Source organism: Prunus persica, chromosome G1, assembly GCF_000346465.2.
Source record: "Prunus persica cultivar Lovell chromosome G1, Prunus_persica_NCBIv2, whole genome shotgun sequence".
In the NCBI taxonomy this organism is placed as follows: domain Eukaryota; kingdom Viridiplantae; phylum Streptophyta; class Magnoliopsida; order Rosales; family Rosaceae; genus Prunus; species Prunus persica.
The window spans coordinates 44,291,815-44,308,295 of NC_034009.1; the positions used below are offsets into that span (position 1 = coordinate 44,291,815).

General features: G+C 36.8%; 2 protein-coding genes across 2 annotated transcripts; both read left to right on the plus strand.

The window, feature by feature from the left end:
• Positions 1-2,062, plus strand: LOC109948209 (protein DOG1-like 4). The gene has a single exon (XM_020560495.1). It carries the CDS (start codon positions 893-895, stop codon positions 1,664-1,666), a length of 774 nt encoding a protein of 257 aa, XP_020416084.1. The 5' UTR covers positions 1-892; the 3' UTR covers positions 1,667-2,062.
• LOC18793356 (receptor-like protein kinase HAIKU2) lies at positions 11,671-15,158 on the plus strand. The gene is made up of 2 exons (XM_020560504.1): positions 11,671-14,363; positions 14,457-15,158. Exons 1-2 carry the CDS (start codon positions 11,795-11,797, stop codon positions 14,852-14,854), a joined length of 2,967 nt encoding a protein of 988 aa, XP_020416093.1. The 5' UTR covers positions 11,671-11,794; the 3' UTR covers positions 14,855-15,158.

Consider the following 16,481-nt stretch of genomic DNA (forward strand, 5'->3'; position numbering starts at 1 on the left):
TGGCTCTTAATGGAGACATAATGATTTATCCCCAACATCATTATCCCATCTTTTGACTAATACCTACTAGCTTTATCTCCACTAATTCCCACCTAATTTTACCTATGTGGGCTTCATTTATTTTATAACAGTTTTAGTAATCTAAAAGATATATTCCATTTTAGACAGTGAGTGTCGTATATATTCCGTCATTGAGGTTTCACAGAACGTGCTTGATTCCTTACCAAAAAAGGAAACAAAGAAGATTACAGCAACAGCCGAAATAAGTTAGTTGCAGACCATCTTTGATTCCTTCAAGGCCACCAAAAACCATATCTCTATGACAATGTCGGTTGCAGGGGCCCACTCGAATACAAAATCAGAAAAATCACCCAAACAAAACCAAGCAAATTTAGAGCACTTGAATGTCTCCCGCATTGCCAAATACGGGTCTCTCTGACTGCCTGACTCCTCTTCCCCTCCACCTCTGTTTTCCACAGTGCCACACCACCACACTAACACACTTTCATGTCATCTTCCAATCCAAGGCATCCTTCACCACGAAACAACTGCATTGCCTAAGCCTTGCCTAAGCCTTGCCTAAGCCTTCAAAGGCACAATATATATACACACGCTGAGAAGAGGGATCTCTCGTAAGCTTATTTGAGAAACACTCCTCGTATAACTCATTTCTTCTAGTATTTCACTAATTCAAACCGTATAACTTATTTCTTCTAATATTTTACTAATTCAAACTGTTTATTTGGTAAATATTCAAAAATGATCTATAAACAAATGCTCGAATATCCGTTTTATACCTTTTCAACACAGTAAGTCCAAAACCCATAAGCCCAAAATGAATTTTATATAATTATTCATTTCCTCTTCCCAAGAAAATCACCTAAATAAACAGATGACATACCACCCTTCTTCTTTTCAAGTCACTCTGGTTGGCTCTGCTTCGCTTATTGTCTATCCCCTCAAGGAAATGGCGGCTGCTGCTGCTAATCCAGCAAGAAAGCGGTTCATCGCGTTTCTTGGGGGCTGGTTGGAGCGTCAGCAAACCTTCCTCAATCAGCTCCTTCGTTTGGTGGATTTACCTAGCTCAGAGAACAAGGCCCACCAACAGAGGCATTTGATCGAACAAGTTCTATGCCACTACCAACAATACTTCGCAGAAAAGGCCCTGACCGCGGAGGAGGACGTTTTCGTGCTGTTCTCTCCGCCGTGGCTGAGCTCGTTCGAGCGGACCATGCTCTGGCTTGCTGGGTTCAAGCCCTCATTGGTGCTGCGCATGGTGGACAGCTCGGTGGAGGACTTGACGGCGGAGCAGGCGAGGGAGATGGAAGCGGTGAAGGGCGAGACGCGGCGGGCGGAGAGGGAGCTGTCGGAGACAATGGCGAGGATACAGGAGAGCGTGGCTGCGCCGCCGATTCTAGCGCTGGCGAGGAGAGTGGGTAGGCTGATGGACGGCGAGATTTCGTCGCTGGATTTGGCAATGGAGACGCTGAAGACGGCGATGCTGGGGGTTTTCGAGAGCGCCAACGGGCTTCGCGGGTCGACAGTGAGGAAGGTGGTGGAGGTCTTGAGCCCCGAGCAGACCGTGAAGGTTTTGGCGGCAGTTGCTCAGTTTCAACTCGGAATTAGAAGGTTGGGGTTGCAGAGAGACTCTCAGCAGCAGAGCTAACGTTGGCATTTTGGCATTTGGATGGATCATATCATCAAAGCTTTAAATAATTTCTTAGTGTGCGGGGCCTTGATTGAGTTTGAGAAATGGCAAATTGTATTTTAGGCCCAACTGGCCTTTTTGTATTTTCCTTTCGTTTTTTATTTGCTTTTTTCTTCTTTTGTTTTCTACTTCCCTGAATAAGTAGATTCAGTTCCTCTAGTGTGTTTTGCAAAACATCATCTACTGGGATTTTAAGTATGATATGTTATGTTGTTATACGTTAATTTCAAGGTTGACATGTTATGTTGTTAGACGTTAACTTCAAGTCTGAAATATAATGTTATAGAAGCTAACTTTAAATTTAATATTTGGTTTGAGCTGAGCGTGAGCTTGAGTAATATTATTAGAGTTGAGTTTGAGAACTTTGGCATTTGGCTTAACTCGATTCATTTATATCTTTAAATTTGGCATGTTATGTTATCAAATGTTAAATTTATAGTTGAGTAAATGAAAACGTGTAGTAATTTCTTTTATAGATAAACAAAACAGGCCACTCTCTTGAAGAATGAAAGTGTATCAAAATGACAATTTGCAATAAAAATAACAATTGCCATTCGGCGATAGATCCTATTTTTATATAACATAACTACTCATTATCTTTTTTTATTATAAAATAAATTTAAATTTTAAAAAAAACAAGCCTCTCGCAAGCATTGAAGCACGTGCAGAGAGACTAGTACTTGTTAGGCAACAACTGCCAAATGTCAACCAACATGTACGTGGAGCTTGTATGGCCATTTAGGTGCACAATAGACATTTTTTATATCCTTTTATTTTAAATATGCAATAGACAACCGAAATCTCCTTGCTGCAGGAATTATATAATAGTATGGTCCTAGATATGTCAACAACACAAAAATATGATCTTAGAAAAACTTGCTATCCTTTCGACCAACAAAAAAAGAAATACTTACTAACCCAAATCCTATTTACGCACTTAAATTGGTCCATTGGAGATGAAGCCCTCCTTGCCTTGAAGCCTTACACAAGGCCCTTCAACATAATTTTGGGTTTACAGTTTACTTAATACCCATGCAATGAGAGTATATTAAGGGGTTCAATCTAGCCGTCAAATGTTGAGGAATTTATTGATCGAACGAAAATTATAAATTCCCTCATTATAATCCTTCAACATAATCTCAATGCTCTGCCTGAGCACGATAAGAATTTCAAAGTCAGGAACCTAAGTAGTTTTGGATACTAGCTTAGCCCATCATGCATAGCATAGATTTCAGTTAGGCGAGGTTTGTGCAAATATGTCCATTCATACAAAAATTGTCAATGCATCCATTTTTGCGTGGTCTCCAGATGAGCCACTCACCAAGATCTGCGGATGCTGAAATGTAGGTTGTAAGTGGAACCCAAATGGTGATTGCCCAATGTCATCCGGGCTACCTTAGCTTATAGCTTATTCTAACTTTCAGGCTGAATGGGCCTTGCACTAAAGTCCAAACATATGCATGAAATTCCATTATCACTATTGACCAAATGTAAATGTGAGTTAAGTTAGTTAATCAGGATAATGAGTCAATTCGCTTGCACCCTAATTCGAGTCCCTTCTCGTAAATTAGATTAATTTAAAGTATTTTAGATTATCACTTGTATAATAATAAAAATAAAAAACTATGATAAAGGGTTGTACATTGTAATTATATAATTTTAATAAACTATGATAAAGTTAACCATTATGTTATTGAGCTCAAGCATGGCTTATTGTCGAGTGGGGAAGGGAGATCTTGGGGTACACTTTAGTGGTTTCAACGAGGATATGGCTTTCATACTTTAATCCAAGGTGTACTCTCACCACATTTAATATGTGTTCATGAGCATAATTATAGTTAACTTTTTGCTTTGTATTTGTGGAACCGTAGTTATGCCCGTGTACATATGTTAAGTTTTAAGAAGAGTGGTAAGGATATACTGTGGGTTAAAATGGTGAGCAAAAATATCTCGTGTTCTTGTGTGTCATTTCCCAGTTTTAACGTCCTTTATAAATTTTATACATAAACGTCGATATTTCCATCCTTTTATATCCTCCTAAACCCTAAATTGAAGAAAAAGAAAGAAGAAAAAAACTGTTCCATTCCCCAGTTAAAAAAGAACTTGAGGTAGAGCTTGAAAAGGCCATATCTGTGTGAAAAGAGGAAAAAGCCAAACAAATTTTTCGGAAAAGTTGGTCAAAAGATTGGATTGAGTGGGTTAGTATGTGGAAATGTGACTGGTGGTGTAATGGGGAAAGCAAAGTGATGGTTGCTTTAGGATCATCATATATGTGTATATGAGCAATGACACAGCATGCACTTGTGTGACACTTTCTAGTTCACATACTTTGTGCCTGCAAAAGAAGTCATGACCCGACAAAAAGGCAAAGTCAATTACTTGGACTAGCTCCACTAGAAGACACATCTTCTGCAGATCGTATTAATTGGGGGAGAGGAAGCAGATAGTAGCTGTTCGACGAGATGATTATTCAAGTAATGAACAGTTTGCGTTGAATGTATTCGTTGATTAAAAAATAAATAAATAATGGTAAATGGAGTCTAACCTAAGTGTGAAAAAAGGTTTTCATTTGCAAATCAATGATCTCAAAATCGAACTTCAATAACACATCAGCAGTGCGTGTGAGAAAAGCCCTACCTTCTCCTAACTTTGACAAAAAATGAAAATTGTCGGATGGGATGGGATGGGATGGAAAAGATATTTGCATGATGGAAGGAGAGTGGAAAATGTGGCATGGACAATGGTCTTCTGAGTCGACTACAGTCCATTCATGTCTCTATGGAAAGACAAGGCTCTTAATTATTGGTTGGATCTCCCAGCAGGGCAATCTACTTGGTTGTTTGTGTTTCATTTTCCCTATATTTTTTCCTGTAATATTAAGGGCTTCAACAGGAAATGTAAGATTACATCAAATGATCTTTCTTCAACTTTCGTATAATGTAATTATATTTTCTTTCAATTGAGTAGTTGGTTAGGTACGAAAATGATTATGGAGCGAGGGAAGAGCAAATGGTTTAGGCTTTCAAGCATGGACGAGGGAAGAGCAAATGGTTTAGGCTGACAGCGAAAAGTGTTCCGAAAAGTGTTCCATAGAAAATTTGGTTTTTCTTTTTGTGTCAATGAAATTTGGATTAGGTACGAAAATGAGTCTTCTTTTCAATGGCACAAAACAATATTTTAGTAGTTAAAAAAACCCATAGAAAAAAGTGTGTTTGAGAACTTGACAATTAAAGAGCAATGAGTGGAAACTAAATATAGTATGTGTAGAACTAACAATTTTTCTTGAGATTCATGTAGATGTTAGATTAAATTACTCTTGTCCAGGAGCATAATGTAATGGTAATGCTTAACACTAATTACGGGTGGTGCAAATAATATGACAAGGATCATGTAGTACATTTGGATTTGAAATGACTATATGTTTAATGAGTCATTTGAAATCTGTTTGTTTTCTTAATTTCAAATCCAAATGTACTATATCTAGTTATTTCAAATACGTTCATTATTTTTCTTTGACAAATTTAGCTTTGTTGTCAAATTCAAATCTTCTTTTTGAAATGCCTTCATCCAAACGGAAATTTTGAGTCTGATTATACTAACAAAATATAGTAAAATCATAGTTTTTTTAGAAAACCTAATTTGGTACGTAGAGTCATCTGTTCAGCCCAATATAGATCACCAAACATCATCCGTGAGTTTGTTAAATAGCTTAGATTTTTATCATTTGTTTTTTTGTGTTTCTGTGATTGATCATCCTCTTTACGACTAACTGAGCTACGAAACCTTTTACGATCTTTTTTAATCAAGAAAGAAAAAGGAAGAAAACATAGTGGAATGCATGAGAGGTGAGTGAACCATATCATGTGCAACCCATTGTTTTGTCTTCAATTATTAATCAAGGACTTGACCAAATTGGTTGCAAGATCCATTGGCATTATCTTATCGGCATAGCCCACAAGATTAGGTTATTATAAATATATAAATTATAATGCCACCTTATAAAATCGTCATCAATGTGCACGGATTTTGTCTCTGTCTCGAGTCAAGTCATCCCCATGGCCCTTTCTTAATTGGCCATCACTTTTAGCCTTTAGCTTTTGTTCTTTTTCTCTTTTATGTATTATAACTTTTAATTTACATGTTAATTATTTGTCGCTCTTATATACCGATCAAAGCTGCAGAATAAATTAGATATATAAAACGTTGATTACCTGGACTTGATTCGATTCCTGTGAGAATAATACTTTCCAGAGCTGCATAAATTAGTCGACAACAACAACATTATTAGTAAATAATAATACTAAAGTGGATTGAAGTTTGGTGATGAGGTAATTTTCATGAAGTCTTCTCTCTTCTAGATGGAATTATTTCTTTAATCCATGCATAAGCCATATAGAAGAACGTCATCTCCGATATTTTAAAAAAAATACCGTAAATTAAGTTCATAAGTTCTCGAAAACTCTTTTTCAAAAGTCGGTGTTTGTAGGTTTAAGTTATATACGATGATTATAATGTTTGTAAGAAGAGAAAGGTGTCTAATAACTTATAAATTATCTTAAGAAAAGTTAGATTAGTTCCAAGACGTGCAAACATAGTGAAGAACGTAAAGTGAAATTAATTACAAAAGGAGATGGGAGGACTACATCTAAAAGGTCACTCTTTTTTCTAGGTCTGTAAAAAGGTCATGCATCCTGTAATTATGTCTGTAATATCCAAATAATAATACGTTAGTATGCCAATAATAGACGTATAATCTATTTTCATGAAAATATAAAATCTATTTTTAAACTTCTATAACTTCGGTCATCATAAAAACAAAATTACACACATTGTGTTTATATCCAAAACAAATGTCATATTGGATTTTCTTTGCGTTATTTCTCTTTCAAATGCAAACCGTAAAGAGTAAACGTGGTCCTTTACATAAAGTAGCAAGCGCAATATCATAAAGGGAGTGCCGACATTTTCCAAGAATATCAGTTGACTAATTTTCATTAATCTTTTGAAATTTGTTTGTCTGCTAATTTTCAGCCTAGAATCTCAATTATGCATAATGCATGGGCATATCTTGTACGCAATTTACACCTTTTCTTATTTCATAAATGAATTTACGATTTCAACTCATTTGAATTCCATGAGTTTGTCTCTCTCTTTTTTTCCTTTTTTCTGAAGGGTCATCAATCATGTTCCACAAGCTGTGTTGTAACTGGGGAGATGATCAACTAGTTTACTCGGTGTTGAAAGTATTTGTACCACATTAAAAAGTTAAAGAAATTAGCATGCAATAGCAGATCTAGCCATGTATTGGGTAGACAGCCGCCTATCCGAAAAATATGAGAGAGAGAGAGAGAGAGAGAGAGAGAGAGAGAGAGAGTTTAGTATGTAAATTTTACCTACTCAACTTTCGAATCTTAAAACCACCACTGCTAGCATGAGTCTATAATTAGTTTTGATTTTAGGTAAAATCTCAACATCCTTCACTCATGCTGATTTGATTGTGCATGTAAGAAAGCAACACGTGTTAACAAAAAGAAAAAAAAACAAGAAGAAGCAAAAACTGGAAATTGTTGCTGTCTATGGAAATTTTTTGTCGCTCTCCACGCCTTATTAACATGCATATGTTGGTTCGCATCAATTCATGCATCTGGCTTTCTTTATTTCTTTTCATTTTTTTGTTTTTATCGGACTCTCAAATTATAGAAATAGGATTGTCACCTCTTTAGCCACGTAATAAAAATAATAAGCTCATAAATGTATACAACTGGTAATAGGACATATTTTGTCGAATATAAGGCACATGCTCAATCTACCCTTCTAGTAAAAATTCTTCTGAATTAAATCTAAAGCCTCTTGTTAGTTAAGTTAATTTGCTCTGACAAATTAACTCTTCCCCTTCTAGTTTTGGGAGAAAATTGCATCCATAAACCTCATTCTAATTTAATTTTGAATTTTCTCACTTATGATACGCAAATTTAGACTTAATTTTCAGTTCAGTACCTAAATTGTAATTTAGTTCAATTTGATGCAAGTCGAGATGGAGTTTTACATGATATAAGGTTCATAGATCAACATTTGGAGTATGTTCAGTTTTCTTTTGTTTTTTGTAGTTATAAATCAGATCGCTTGCCCATATTAATTGTTTGGAATCAAATAAAACAGCTAGTGAAATGTCTATATCCCATCCCAATTATCAAACAAAATGTTTTGAAAATATCATAGATAGAAAGCTGCACTTGAAAATTATATCACAAGGGTGTGGTTCAAAATTAACAAACAAGTGTTTCCCTGCTTCACTGGCATGTTTGAATTGTGAAGGACAAAAAGAGAAAGTTCCAATCACTTGGGACTCCATGCACAAACATTTTAGTCCACCTCTGTGCTAACCACTATCAAACAATGTTTTCTTGGGATTGATGACCAAAAATTCTACAAAACAATCCAAAATTCTCTGCCAAGATAAGGCAAAAGAAAGAAAAATTATCCCACTGAAATTATTAGTTATCGCAATCATTACAGAATCATAGTAAATGAATTTTGTCAAATACTTCCAGAAGGTGGATCCCACATGGACTCAGTGCATTGAATCTTCCTTGATGTCTGATAAAATATATAATATAAAAAAAATCCTCACCATTCATTTTTGTCTGGCTCTTGGCGCGCATGCGATTGGGATTAGCACACGTGTGAGTTTAACGCTATCCACGTTTTTATTAGCGAACGGCTTGTGTGTGAGCGATTGTTAAAAGTCAACAAGGGTGGCTTCACGCTGCCGTGCTTCACCCATATTCCTATTCTTTTTGATAAGATAGTCGCCGTCTTAAAGAATATTTTTGAGTAAGTCAAGTGACTAATTAATAATTTAATATTATTCTGGCAAAAAAGGAAAAAGAAAAAGAAAGCGACTAATAATATTATTATTATATTTTTTCACTCCATCAGCTACTATAACTCTAATTAAGAACAAGGAAAATAAAACTCTAAATTATGTGTCGGTCAGTTCCTCTTCACCCTGCATGTTTTTATTGCAAACTATATTATAGAAAAGCATTGGGTTTAGTTGTGTTGTTCTTCATTTAGTTGGTGATTGTTTCATTTCATGTTCGATTCACATAAATGACGATGATAATATTACGATGAGATCGATATCTAGTTGTGACTAACCTCATTGTGATTGTACATTTTTATTGTAAATGTATTAAATTATCGTAAAAATATCTTCTAAACATCCTATCGTTTGTCAAAAGAAAAAAGTCCACAATTAAACTTATTAAACTTTTGTTTGAAATATATGAAGGATTAGAAAAATGTTAGTTAAATTGTATTTCTATTTTTAATATTGAAAATTTTATAAAGTTTGAATTATTCTTCTCCTACTAATAGAAAAAGAGGTTTTATATCCTAAATTTTTTAGAAGTTTTCATTTTAGTCCTCAGAATTGGTCCTTAACCCTTTTGTCCACATATCAATTTCATCATGGTCATCGCATTTCATCAAAACCTTCAGTGGAATTGGTCATGTGTCCAATTTTAAACGGGTAATCTTAAGATAAAAATTCTAAACAAAAAATATAAAGAAGCTTTGATAGCAATTTGTCTCGTATGAATAAACAGTTAAAAATGATTCAGAGATTTCATATCCATATTTGATATGCAAACTTATTGAAATTTATTACATTTGATATGAAAATGGAGAGATCGTCCTCCACTGAAATCACGTTAACCTCTGCACATCATGTATGTTCAGGTTGTCTGATTCCATAAAAAATTATGTTAATTTGCTAATGTGACATGCATGTGAGGAACGCAAGCGCTCAAATCACGCCATTTGGACATTGACGATTTACCTTTTAAAAAAAAAATTATAACGAAACACAAAAAAAAACTCCATGATGACTCAACAGTTCTGACTCGACGACAATTTCATCTGTTAGGCAGAGGAGCAGGTAGTGTTACCATCAATTACTATGATTTGGATAAGTTCAAGGTGTTATAACAAAACACAAAAAGAAACTTCACGATGACTCAATGGTTCTAATTCGATGATAATTTAGTCTGATAGGCATAGGAGTAGATAGCTTTGCCGTCAATTACTACGATTTTGGATAAATTCAAGGTTTCAGTCCCTCCAAGATAACAAAAAAGCTGATTGCAAGTACAACCCCATTAGAACTGATTGAATCACAACTCATCTCATCGATTAATTTTCATGTAGTTGCAACATCAAGTAACATGTCACTTAATATTACCAATATACTCAATTATACACTTTAGTCATCCATTACGTGATTATAATTTAAAGTGAACTAGTATACCACATCAGCAAGCCATATAACCAATGGCGGATCTAGCCATGTATGCCTACCCGAAAAATTTCAGAAAAATAAAATATGTATGCAGCTCCCTAAACCCAAGACCCTAGAGACATATGCATGATGAGAGAGAGAGAGTTTAGTATGTAAATTTTGCCGATCCGACTTTTGAATTCTGAAACCGCCACTATAACACTAAAGTATGCAATATCTTTTTTCACTGATTTCATGTTGCTAATGGTCATCGGTGTATACATTGAATATGTGCAAACTAAGTCACAACATTCAGAGAGATAGAGAGAGTAGTATGTAAATTTTGCCTACACGACTTTCAAATTCTAAAACCGCCACTACATATAACATTAAAGTATGCAATATCTATCATTAAAAAATATATATATGCAATATCTCTTCTCATTGATCTCATGTTGCTAATGGTCATAGGTGTATACATTGAATAGGTGCAAACTAAGTCACAACATGCACACAGAGAGAGAGAGAGAGAGAGAGAGAGAGAGAGAGAGAGAGAGAGAGAGAGAGAGAGAGAGAGAGAGAGAGAGAGAGAGAGAGAGAGAGAGAGAGAGAGAGAGAGAGAGAGAGAGAGAAGTATGTAAATTTTGCCTACCCGACTTTCGAATTCTGAAACTGCCACTACGCATAACATTAAAGTATGCAATATCTCTTCTCGCTGATCTCATGTTGCTAATGTTCATAGGTGTATACATCGAATAGGTGCAAACTAAGTCACAACATGCCAAGACTCATCAAAATGCCTCCTTTACTTATTACTTGCAATGATGCTTTCAATCCTCATTCCCTTGCCAACACAAATTTTCCTCTTCCTATTTTCTTCTTTTTCTTCTTTTGCTCTGTTTTGCAAGTCTAGATGATTTTCTGTGGGTCTTGTTTTTAGCTCTTGTTTTAAGTCAAATTTACATGACCTACATACCTTGGTGGCTGCTAGTTCTCAGTTGCTTCCGATCTTCAACAACTGCAAGTGGGCCACAACCTCCACATAACTTATATGGCTCGTGAAGAAGTGGGAGAACAAAGGCAAAAAGTGGTGAAGATACACAATATCTTCCTTTCCAACCATTTTCATATAAACTAAAAAAAGCTTAAGCTTGAGACAAAAATTAAAAAGTACAAATATTGTTAATAATTAAGAAGTGGAAAACAAAAAAGAAAAAGAAAAAAAGAATTTGAAAACAAAGATACAGCTACTAGAATGACAAGGGTACCTTAAAATAGTGCGGTGTGTCAATGAATTTTTGTGTTTATGACCACGCCATATATTCAATAATGCAGTTGAAGCTAACACCAACACAACCATAAATACATATTATATACTAATGAAAAAGCATTTCGGTTGTTAAATCGAAACTCATTCGGATTTTTCAAAGCGTTTTTCATTTTCCACCGCATTCTTTAGTTTCAAACTCGAAATTAGTTCGAAATTTCTTTGAACCTACAGATTGAAAGAGCTTCGATTTTATAATCTAATCCTTTGTTTGTGTGGTAGTATGTGAGTTCTATAAATTTTAGAATTTCCAATTTAGAAGGTTCCTAGAAATAATAAGTAAAATGTAAAATCTTAATTTGGTCCCATGTAAAAAGACATCATACATTGAAACCCAATCGACAAGTGGGCAATAATTATGAGCACTCAAATTCAACATCTTATAGTTTAAAATGGCACACTCTTCAGAGTCGCACTTCAAATGTTCCCTCTTTGAAGCTCCATTCCCAAAAGTCTATCCTCCCGTCAACCCCAAGACATGTCGTCATTGACAAACCGGGAAAACCATCTCCGCCTCTATCTCCTCTTTGTCCTCTGCCTTCTCTCCAACACAAAAGCCGCCGCGGTGGACGAGCTTCAAATTCTCTTGAAACTCAAATCCACATTCCAAAACTCAAACACCAACAGCAGCATATTCAGCACATGGAACTCCTCCAATCCCCTGTGCAGTTTCAGCGGAATTGTCTGCAATGAAAAGAATTCAGTTCGAGAAATCGAGCTTTCGAATGGGAACCTTTCTGGGTTTCTTGCGCTGGACGAAATATGCCAGCTCCAATCCTTGGAAAAACTAGCTTTGGGATTCAACTCTTTGAATGGCACGATCAAGGAGGACTTGAACAACTGCACAAAATTGAAGTACTTGGATTTGGGAAACAATTTGTTCACAGGATCGTTCCCTGAGATATCATCCTTGTCCGAATTACAACATCTTCATCTGAACCACAGCGGAATTTCGGGTACTTTTCCATGGAAATCATTGAACAACATGACGGGTCTGATTCGGTTGAGCTTGGGAGACAACACTTTTGATCAAAGCTCCTTCCCAAGCGAAATCTTCAACCTCAAGAATCTCACCTGGCTTTACTTGGCAAATTGTAGCCTCCGAGGATCAATTCCGAAGAGTATCGGAAACCTCACAGAGCTCATCAACTTGGAGTTATCTGATAACAACATGGTGGGAGAAATTCCGTCCGAGATTGGCAAGCTCACCAAGCTCTGGCAGCTGGAGCTATACCGCAACCAATTGAACGGAACGCTTCCTTTCGGGCTAAGAAACCTCATAAACCTCGAGAATTTTGATGCCTCGGAGAACTTACTCGAAGGCGATTTGTCAGAGCTGGGATTCTTGAAGAACGTAGTTTCTTTGCAACTGTATAATAACGGCTTATCTGGAGAAGTGCCAGCTGAGTTCGGCGAGTTCAAGAAGCTTGTGAACCTGTCTTTGTACACAAACAAGCTGACAGGTACTTTGCCTCAGAAACTAGGCTCCTGGTCTAAAGTTGACTTCATCGATGTTTCTGAGAATTTCTTGACGGGAACTATTCCACCTGATATGTGCAAGATGGGGACGATGAGGGGCCTTTTATTCCTGCAGAACAAGTTCACAGGCGAAATTCCTCAAAATTACGCCAAGTGTTCGACATTGAAGAGGTTCAGAGTCAACAACAACTCGCTCTCTGGTGTTGTTCCTGCTGGGATTTGGGGCTTGCCGAATGCGGAAATCATTGACCTTACTTCGAATCAGTTTGAAGGTATGATTACTTCTGATATCAAAAGCGCTAAGATGCTTGCACAGTTGTTCGTCAGTTACAATCGATTATCTGGAGAATTGCCGGATGAGATTTCCGAAGCAACATCTTTGGTGTCCATTGTTTTGAATAACAATCGGTTTTCGGGTAAAATTCCGGGGACTATTGGAGATATGAAGCATCTGGGTACTCTGTACTTGCAGAACAACATGTTCTCTGCTTCAATACCAAAATCTTTAGGAAGCTGTCTTTTCCTGAGTGACTTGAACATAGCCAACAACTTGCTTTCTGGAAACCTCCCATCATCTTTAGGCTCTCTTCCAACCTTGAACTCTCTGAATTTATCACAAAACCAACTTTCTGGTCAAATCCCAGAAAGCTTAGCATCTTTAAGGTTGAGCATTCTTGATCTATCCCAGAACAGACTCACCGGTGCCATACCAGACACTCTGTCGATTGCAGCCTACAACGGTAGCTTTTCTGGTAACCCGGGTCTCTGCAGTATGAACATCAACTCCTTCCCGCGGTGTTCATCTAGTTCGGGCATGTCCAAGGATGTCCGCACATTGATTATTTGCTTCTCAGTAGGCTCAGCAATCTTGCTTGTGTCCCTCACATGCTTCTTGTTCTTAAAGAAGAGCGAAAAGGATGACGACCGTTCATTAAAGGAAGAATCTTGGGACCTAAAGTCATTCCATGTGTTGAGCTTCACTGAGGGTGAGATTCTTGATTCCATTACGCAAGAGAATCTAATTGGAAAAGGGGGTTCCGGAAATGTTTACAGAGTTGTACTTGCTAATGGTAAGGAACTCGCTGTAAAACACATATGGAACACCGATCCAAGTGGCAAGAAAAAGTTCAAGAGCACAACTCCAATGCTCGTTAAACGTGGTGGAAAGTCGAAAGAATATGATGCTGAGGTGGAGACCTTGAGCTCAATTAGGCATGTGAACGTGGTGAAGCTGTATTGCAGCATTACAAGTGAGGACTCAAGCTTGTTGGTGTATGAGTACATGCCGAATGGAAGCTTGTGGGATCGGCTTCATATGTGCCAAAAGATGAAGCTTGATTGGGAGACAAGGTATGAGATAGCAGTGGGAGCAGCCAAAGGGTTGGAGTATCTGCATCATGGCTTGGAGAGGCTGGTGATGCACAGAGATGTCAAGTCTAGTAACATTTTATTAGATGAGTTTTTGAAGCCTAGGATTGCTGATTTTGGGCTTGCCAAGATTGTTCAGGCCAGTGCAGGCAAGGACTCGACCCATGTGGTTGCTGGAACACATGGCTACATTGCTCCTGGTAATTAATGAAATTCTCTCATTTTATTTTAATTCTGTAATTTTGAGTTTTTTATTTTATTTTATTATGCTAATGTAATTGTTAATTACGCAGAATATGGATACACCTACAAAGTGAATGAGAAGAGTGATGTGTATAGCTTCGGAGTGGTGTTAATGGAGCTAGTGACAGGGAAAAGGCCGATTGAGCCAGAGTTTGGGGAGAACAAGGACATAGTGAGCTGGGTATGCAGCATGCTCAAGAGTAGAGAGAGCATATTAAGTATGGTGGACTCATATCTTCCAGAGGCCTACAAGGAAGAGGCTATCAAGGTGTTGAGAATTGCAATTCTATGCACAGCTAGGCTTCCTGAGCTAAGGCCTTCCATGAGAAGTGTGGTTCAAATGCTTGAGGAGGCTCATGAGACATTTAAATTGATGGGAATTGTTATCAGCAAAGATGGCACTGCTTATAATAAGAAAATGGAAGTACTGAAGGGTACAGAGAAGTGAAATTAATCAAGAATCAGACTTCGAAAATCGGTCAAAGCACCTTGATTATCTCCACGTAACCTAAAGCTTAACATGGAATTATTGTGTAATATATGAAAGCTGAGATTGCTTGTAACATATAAGCCAGAGCCTGCAGATCATTATATTTACATATATATATGTTTGTAAGTTTGTGGATGTAAAATAGTTGCTGGCAGGGCTCCATTTTGTACCCTATGTAGAATATATCTACTAGTTAGTCCTTAGCTCCCTTCAGGGGTTGAGTTTCATTGAAAGGAGATCTACTGTTTATTTTAGTTTCTCTTATTATTGTTAATTTTTGGGTAATTGGGACAATTTTTTGGTACGCAAAATAACCAAACAATAGAAATAGACACGGAAAAGGAAAATTCAATTGGAATATTTGCTTTTTGAGGTTGGTAAGTGGCTTCTCAGATGGTTTATGGGTCTCTCATTTTAGAAATGGATGCTCAAGAGGTGATTAGATGTTTGAATGCTTCAGAGGAACACATGGATTCCGATGGTACACTGATAGCAGAAGCGCAAACATATCTAAGGCTTTTTCCTGCTGTGATTTGTCAATATGCCTCTCGCAATTGTAATAACGTAGCACATTGCCAGGCTAAGAGAGCGTTGTTATTTTCAGGTTTAGATTGAAGAGGGGGCTTCCGTGGCTGTCCAACGTGTTACTCTCTGATGGTTGTCTCTTCTGTTTTCCAAAACCTGCTGCAGGTTGGACTAGTTTTCAAATCACCTGTTCCCCAACCTACATTAGATTCACAGGTTCTTATTGATTCTAGTTGTTGTTTTGTTGCTTGATCCATAATATGTATTTACTTTGTTGTTTCTTTTGCTTCCTACCCTTTTGATGCATTGGTTGGTTTAGTTAACAGTAGTGTTTTCGTTTGGTTGATTCTGGTGTGGTTTTTTGTTTTGTTTGTCCTCTCTTGATGCCTGCGTTTTCCTGGTTTTGTAGTTCCAGTTTCTATTTTGTCTTGTTTTCTATGCTTTTTGAGGTTTTACTAGATTCCTTTCTCTTACTTGATCTGCTTGCTTTTCTGTCTTCAGATTTTTCTTCGTTAGTAAGATTCTGACTTATTCGTGGTTTTGTTGTCTGTTTTAGTTCAGGTTTGTCTTTCCTCTGCTCTCAGTCAGTTTTTTATTTATTTATTGTGCTTTATTTCTCTTGTCAGTCTCTTTGTTTTCATAATCGAGGTTTCCTCTTCGCCTGCTGTTTGCTCGTTTTCCTTCTGCTGTTTTTCAGGTGTTAGTTTAGTTTCCTATTCTGTTCGTTTTTTTTTTTTTTTTACCTCTGTCATGGTTTTACTGTTAGTTTTTGGTTATCTTCTTTTTTGCTACTTTTTAGGTTTCTGTTTGCTCTTACTTAATTTAATTTCCCTTTTCTAGTTTTGTCAGGGTTTAGTTTTAGTTTTTGTCGTGTCGTGTTGTGTCTTCTAGATTGCTTTAGGTATGTTCCTTTGTCTTTATTTTGTTACTTATTTTCTCTTATTTTTTGGAGACCCTTGCAGGTTGCCAGGTTTGTATATGATCCTCTCTTCTACTTCTCTTTATTTTTTGTTCCAATTTATTTGGTTCCTTGTGTTCATTCAATTTGGTTTCTTGGTTG

What these genes read in the sequence shown, in the direction of transcription:
- LOC109948209 (XM_020560495.1), top strand. Translation starts at nt 893, where the DNA reads ATGACATACCACCCTTCTTCTTTTCAAGTCACTCTGGTTGGCTCTGCT.
- LOC18793356 (XM_020560504.1), top strand. Translation starts at nt 11,795, where the DNA reads ATGTCGTCATTGACAAACCGGGAAAACCATCTCCGCCTCTATCTCCTC. An exon ending in ACATGGCTACATTGCTCCTG is followed by an intron (nt 14,364 to 14,456) that starts GTAATTAATGAA and finishes TTAATTACGCAG; the next exon opens with AATATGGATACACCTACAAA.